At 33.7% G+C, this 7,167-nt stretch overlaps 1 protein-coding gene across 1 annotated transcript; it reads left to right on the top strand.

Moving 5' to 3' along the window:
• Positions 1-260: 260 nt before the first annotated feature.
• Positions 261-6,953, top strand: LOC110608235 (zinc finger protein CONSTANS-LIKE 9). Its single transcript, XM_021747443.2, has 5 exons — positions 261-560; positions 1,296-2,001; positions 3,192-3,416; positions 5,046-5,350; positions 6,049-6,953. The coding sequence occupies exons 2-5, from the start codon at positions 1,414-1,416 to the stop codon at positions 6,176-6,178; spliced, it is 1,248 nt and encodes a 415-aa protein (XP_021603135.1). The 5' UTR covers positions 261-560; positions 1,296-1,413; the 3' UTR covers positions 6,179-6,953.
• The last annotated feature ends 214 nt before the right edge of the window (positions 6,954-7,167 follow it).

Below are 7,167 nucleotides of genomic sequence, written 5' to 3'. Positions count from 1 at the left end.
AAATTATTATTTAATTGCCAAATACAAAACATGTGTGTTACAATTAGATCATGTGACCATTTCTCTCAACAGTAGAGAGAGAAAACTGAAATGCCACGTAAGACAACACACTGTACAAAAAGCACATAAAGTAATAATTAATTAATCAACAAATTCCAGCTGTCACCTGAGAAATTAAAATTAAAAAAATAAAATAATATAATTTATATTTTTTTATATATAAAATACAAGGAGAAGGGGGACCAGCAAAGTGAAAAGGGCTAACTTTTTCCATTTTCTCTGCACTTTTTATCAGCTTATGTCACATTTCCTATGATATACACGCCCACCCATTATCTATCCATCTCTTCTCTTCATTTCTAAGCCTTTTTTTTTCCTCTGATTTTGTAATTTTTGCATTTTCTGCAGTAGATTGATTAAAGTTTGAGAGACTGATTCCGGAATAAGTTTCCTCTGTTCTAGGGTTTATTTCTTTAACTGCCTTGTAATCCCCTTTTCTGTTCCAGTGTTTTTATACTATTATTAAAAGTGCGCTTTTACAGATCTTGTTCCTTTATATGGTAAATTTTCTTTCTTCTCTGTTTATTTCCATTTTTTATTATTTTTCTTTGTTAGTTCTGTTGGTAGAGAAAGTGAGATATGGATCCTTTTGTGGGGTTTGTTTATTACTGAATTTTGATTTTTCTTTTGGGGGTTTTTGGTCGCCGTGTTTATTGTTTAGCTCTTTAATTGTATTTCATCTTTTGCTGTTTCTGGATCGTTGTTGGTTCCTATGTTTGTTTGAGATTTAGTTTATCAATTTCATGAGTTTTTCTATATTTTTGCAATTTTTTATTAATGGGATATGTTTGCTTTGTTGGTACGCCCACATCATCTGATTTTCTTTTTTAAACAGCTCATAATTCGTGTTATTTTGTGGTGTTATTGGTTTTCTTAGGAATTTCCTTTCTTTTTTATCAAAAAATGATAATAAAAAACAATAAAGCTGCATATATGGGAAAAAGTGCTTTTACTTTAAGCAGAAAATTTCCTTTAATAGTTTGTTATATGTTTATCTCAATTTCTGTTTGTTTTAGGAGTTTTCCTTCTCTGTTTTATTTTTTATTTTTATTTTTGCTTTTTTATTTGTTTTTTCTTGCTATGTAGTGGGAAAAAGTAAAATGAATTTAGCTTATAACTGTAGTATAGGTTCTGGAGTGATAATCCTATTATCTCATTGAATGCAAACTTACCTTTATTACTGTTATATTTTTTATAGAAACAATAAGTTTGTCTCCTTGTGGCACTCTTTGCAGGTTGTAAAAGCCCTTACTGAAATTGTCCTGCTAAAGACGCTGAATTTTGTTGGCTGGCATCTGATTGATTTGGAATTACTTTGAGTCTGCTGAGGAGACCGAGAGACCGAGTTTGAACATGGGTTACATTTGTGATTTTTGTGGGGATCAGAGGTCCATGGTTTACTGCAGGTCTGATGCTGCTTGTTTATGTTTATCATGTGATCGAAATGTGCACTCAGCTAATGCTTTGTCCAAACGGCATTCACGAACTCTTATATGTGAAAGATGCAATTCACAACCTGCATTATTTAGATGTTTTGAAGAGAGGATATCTCTCTGTCAAAATTGTGATTGGATGGTTCATGGTAACTCTTCCTCAACTACTACCCATAAAAGGCAAACGATCAATTGTTTCTCTGGCTGTCCATCAGCTTCTGAGCTTTCTTCAATATGGTCATTTGTTTTGAACTTTCCTTCTGTTGGTGAATCTACTTGTGAGCAAGAGTTGGGATTGATGAGCATTGCTGAAAATAGCTCCACTGGTGCATGGGGTCCTAATGAGAATATAATAAACCAAAGTGTATCTGGTGCTGTTGCTGCTGATGAGGCACTTGATATAGCTAAATCAAGTGTTTATGGTGGAACTTCTTCAATGCCTGAATTAATCTCTCTGCCAAACAATACAGAGAAGCCAGTGGGATCTGCAAATGCACCTTTGTCAAAGGTATACGGTGCTTTCAAGTATTCATTGTGTTGAAGGTTTAATTAAATATTTTTTTTTTGTAGGAAGACATTCGACACTTGGATGTCTTGACAGTCTGTGCTAAAGTGATTTAAACTTAGAGAGATGCTAAAAGTGTTTGTCCAGCACTTTCTATTCTATTGATGAATTATATTTGTTATATTAATTATTATTTTCTCTCTACTCAATTAATCATTAATTGTTATACTCTTCCACCAAAAGGATGGGGAGAGTGTTGGACAGTCACTTATAGATAGCATTTCTCTTAAACTTCTGGCTTGAAGGGGATTCTATTTGTTTTGTCAAATACCTTCACCATTTAGATGTCTAACTATGAAGTGTCATTGAAGTAGTTGTAAAAAGTCTAAGTTCCTTAATCTTCTTGCTATTATAGATTGTTTGAATGGTTGTACTTTTTCAAACTTCAGGGCCTTTAAATTTATCAGTAATATCTTTTTTTTTTACTTTATTCTTTTACTCTTCCATTTGCTTATAAAAATGATACGAATTTGAGAGGGTCAGCCTCTCCCCGCTGGAATTTATATTTTCTTACTATTTTCAAGAACAGTAACTTGAGATTTTGTGCATTGACATTGGAGGCATGTTTTTTTAATTTTTGACGAAATAGCATCATGAACTTTTAGTCTGTGCTTCTGAGGGACAAATTCTCTAATGTTACTAATAACGCTGATGTGGCAGTGAGATTTTAATAAAATGATTTTTTTCAAAATTGTCTTCGTTCACAAATAGTATGAACATTAAAATATAAAATTTTGAAATAATAAATTTTAATAAATTAAAAATATAAATATTATTGCACAGTCACATAACATAACTAGTGACGTTTAAGCATTTTTTCTTCAAGTGCTAACAATCCTCAGTATATTTGGTTGGAGGATTTATTTTCACAAAGATACTTTTTTCCCCTTTCCTATTTGAAGGACTGCAAGAACAGATCAGCCATGTCCACTTCTTATTTGCTTTTTAGTGTTTTTAAGTACTCTTTGGACTTTAATCTATAGGACATCATTCTTGTCAAAGTTCAGTATTTTCAGCAAATTAAAATGTTTGATTAAAACGTTGAACCATTATTCTTGCTTAGATTTGTATACTTGTGATTTATTCTTAAATTAATTGAGGACCTTTTCAAACTTCACATTATTAAAATGCAGTTATGCTGTCCTGGAACTAAAGGTCCTGCAGTTTCTGGAGATGATGATCTATATGAGGACTTCAATATGGATGAAGTGGATTTGAATATCGAAAATTATGAAGAACTTTTTGGTTTTACCCTCAATAATTCTGAAGAGCTTTTTGAGAATGGTGGGATTGACAGCTTATTTGGGACAAAGGACATTTCTGCAGCTGATTCCAACTGTCAGGGTGCAGGGGAAGAGGTTCTTTCTTCTTGTCCTGTGTTTATGTTGCTCATATATTTTATTTGACATGGCCTTGTTGCTTAACGTACTTTATCTTATTCTGTGGTTCAAATGGCATGTATGATTCACCCCTTACCCCCCCAGGGGGGATCTGGTGAAAAATAATAGGACTTCATTTTTCGTTGGGATGATAGAAGAGGGTAGTTTCATTGTTGCTGTTTATTTGATGAATTAACATGACTGAAGAGGTGTGAGGTTTTTCCCATCAGCCAGATGCCATCCAGAAATATATGGAGACAAATTTCCCAAAGGCATAACTACCCGAATATGCGCGCATGTGTTTTAAGGAAGACAGGGGGTTTCACACACTTCACCTTAATAAAATGAAGTACATGGTAAATTTTGGGGTTTTCTACAATTATATCCATTTTTTTACTTTTTTTTTTTGGAAAATCATTTTATACTTTTATTCAATTCTTCCAATAAACTATAATTAGTGTTACAACCACATTGTTAGTCATTTCTTTATCCAATCACCATCAATTTGCTAATATGGAAGTAAGCAGGATAGATAGATTCATTGTGTTGAGAACAGTGATTGACATGAACTTCACTTCCTAAAGCATATGTGGGTCTCAAATTAGATATACAATTGCCACATAAGGTTTCTATTGTCAAATCATGTATGCTTTAGGAAAGTTAAATGCATCCTTAGTATGCTTTTCACTATAGCGTATTTCCCATGCCCACATTAACAAATTAGTAGCAATTTTGAGATTGAGGATACAACTATAAGACTAATTAAAGCTTGTGAACCTAATTGATCAAAATAAAGGAATTGGATATAATTTTAAAATGCAAAAGTCAAAATTTTTTGTTATTGGGCCATTCCTCAACCCCCTAAAGCAAGGGCATCCCACAAAATGAGGAGAAATTGGGAAATCTTATGCATGAAACTTTCTACAAAGATGCATCCATCTTCTATAATGTGCCAATTTCAACCTGTGTGTTCACCATAAGGCATAATGTGATAGGTTTCAGTGTGTTCACGCAGAAGATAACATGTGCATGTGCCTGTATAAAGAGTGTTGCAATTACTTGGTGTGCCTGGGAGTAAGTTTTCTCCATTTACTTTGATAATGTGATTAAGAATAGGATTGTAGCAATCATCTTTTAGACAGTTTCTTTCTTTCTTGGTCATTAAATGCAGATATTGTATCCTGTGATGTCTGAATGTGGCTTTCAGAACGAGCATTATGTATTTCTTACAAGTGATAAGATCTAACATGAAAGTCTATTCTTACACCAGTACTCACCTCTTCTATCATAAATGATACTATTATCATTACTTGTCAGTATGGTTAATTTTGGTTATCCATATACAGTTGAAATGCCTTTTGGAACTTTGAGCCTTAATATTTGGATTTTTAATATACATTTGATTTGTATTTCCTGAACAAGCCCTTAGCTGACCTACCTCTCAACTTATCTTTCTCTTCGTATATTTGTATGGTAATTTGATTTCTAAAATCTTTTGAAGATCTGTCTATGTTGTTGTTGCCTTTTTATTCTGAAAGACTGAGACATTGATAACAGTAGGTATTTATGATTTCATACTTGATATATTCATGGTTAAATTTTCTCCAGGGATTGTCAGTCGGACTGGTTAACACAATGCAGCAAGCATGCAGCAATGCAGCATCTGCTGATTCGATGATGAGTGCTAAAACTGAACCAGTCCTTTGTTTTACAACAAGGCAAGGCCATTCAAGCCTTTCGTTTTCTGGCCTTACTGGAGAGAGTAGTGCTGGAGATTATCAAGATTGTGGGGCATCCTCAATGCTTCTCATGGGGGAACCTCCATGGTGTCCCCCATGCCCTGAGAGTTCCTGCCCATCAGCTAACCGAAGTAATGCTGTAATGCGGTACAAGGAAAAAAAGAAGACACGCAAGTAAGTATACTGCCTAAATACTAATATCAGAACTCTATTTAATATTTATGATATTAGCTTTGACAATCTTCACTTGGAATTACTACATTGGTCGTTTTGTGTTTATAGTTCGCAATGCCTTTGTTTCCTACTATATATAGTAACCCTTGCTACGTATTTGGCTCAAGATTTTTTTTTCTTTTTGTGTATATCTTCGTGCCCTTAAGAAGTTGAGAATTTCATGCATCTTCTTCTTTTATTTCTCCTTGTTGTTGTTGTATATATTATAACTCATTAGAACTAGATAAATATTAAGCACTTGCGCATAAATAAGCATTTATGTGTCGTTTACTTGAAAAGTATTTATAACTCATGGATAAAGACACGTGTGTATGTGATCTCTCACACTTGGTTAATGTGATTGCTTTTTCATGGAGCTCTTGTTTTTGCTTCAGACATCAGATCAAGGATTTAATATCTTACCCATCTCTAAAGGTGTCTAGTTGTAAATGGTTGGTCAGAAAAAAACAGTCATAGAGATATGCTTATCTTTCTGTTCACTCTCTTTTGTGATCTGCATCAACATTTTCGAACTCCCGACTGGAACTAAAATGGATGTGCTTATTTGGAACTCTTGTTTAATTTTCAGATACCTGTGGATGCTGTTTTGCGTCTCGAAACAACTTGTATGTTTAATGGCATGGATATTTTTTTTATAGGTTTGAGAAGAGGGTAAGGTATGCCTCGCGCAAAGCAAGGGCTGATGTACGAAGACGTGTGAAGGGGCGATTTGTCAAAGCTGGTGACAATTATGATTATGATCCGCTGAGCCAAATCAGAAGCTACTAAGACTCTTAAGAGTACAAATTTTATACATGCTAAGAAAAATGGCGAAAATAAAAGAAAAAGGAAAGAAACCGAGATTTATTTTGAGAGAATCAATTATTATTACCTAAACATTGGCAGACGATGAATGATTTTCCTTGTGCAATGACAAGCTGTATGATTGTATCACAGGGGGTCCACGTCTCTTCAGTAATGAGAAGAAACGTTGGATGTAAAATAGCTGGTGGTTCGCCAATAAAGTTTAGATGCCCAAGTTTCCATCAACATAAAGGATACCTGTTTTTGGCATCATCCAGCCAACAAGGCCCACAGATTGCATTGCCATTAAACTATAAATTCTGATTTCCTTTCTGCTTCCCCGAACAACTTATTCTGGTAAGTTATTCTCTGAGAAAGGAAAATATTTAATTGTGCAGCCATAAATATGCTCAATGCTCATAATATTAGACTATGAATCTCCTAGCTTCTTGCTCTGGTTACTTATATAAAAGCAGCTCCTGCGGCTGGTGCTGAACTCGCTTTTTGCATGATCGACCAAAGATCAGCAGTTGTAATTGTTTTTTATTTTTTATTTTTCTTTTTCTTTTCCATTGGACATGTATAGTACAGAATCTATAATTTTAGTTGATGGTATATATGGCCCAAACACTTTGGTAAAGATCAGACAGATAAACATGGAGTTAGTAATTTTTGTTCCTGTTCTTCTTTGTGAACACATATGGATAGGATATGTTTATGTATTGTTTCCAGTGATTAAATACGAGTTTGTATTATTTTATTTTTTTTATACTTATATTTATTGTCTTCAGTTTTATTTATTCATAGCAATTGAATGTGCAGAAATTTATTCAAGGATGGACTAATATTTATTTTGTTATTTTATCTTGTGCATCAAGGAAAGTCTCCTGTGAATAATGTGAATGTCTAGAACAAACATGATCAAATTTGAAGCATGTTTTATTTTAGTTGCAACCGGGAGTTTTCCAAACAAA

Source organism: Manihot esculenta, chromosome 12, assembly GCF_001659605.2.
Source record: "Manihot esculenta cultivar AM560-2 chromosome 12, M.esculenta_v8, whole genome shotgun sequence".
In the NCBI taxonomy this organism is placed as follows: domain Eukaryota; kingdom Viridiplantae; phylum Streptophyta; class Magnoliopsida; order Malpighiales; family Euphorbiaceae; genus Manihot; species Manihot esculenta.
Note: the sequence above shows the minus strand (reverse complement) of the source record. Positions and strands in the feature narration are given on the sequence as shown.

Excerpts from the sequence above, each read along its gene's own strand:
- LOC110608235 (XM_021747443.2), top strand. The coding sequence starts at position 1,414 with ATGGGTTACATTTGTGATTTTTGTGGGGATCAGAGGTCCATGGTTTAC. Across the intron at positions 2,002-3,191 it reads CAAATGCACCTTTGTCAAAG|TTATGCTGTCCTGGAACTAA; the intron begins GTATACGGTGCT and ends ATTAAAATGCAG. Across the intron at positions 5,351-6,048 it reads GAAAAAAAGAAGACACGCAA|GTTTGAGAAGAGGGTAAGGT; the intron begins GTAAGTATACTG and ends TTTTTTTTATAG.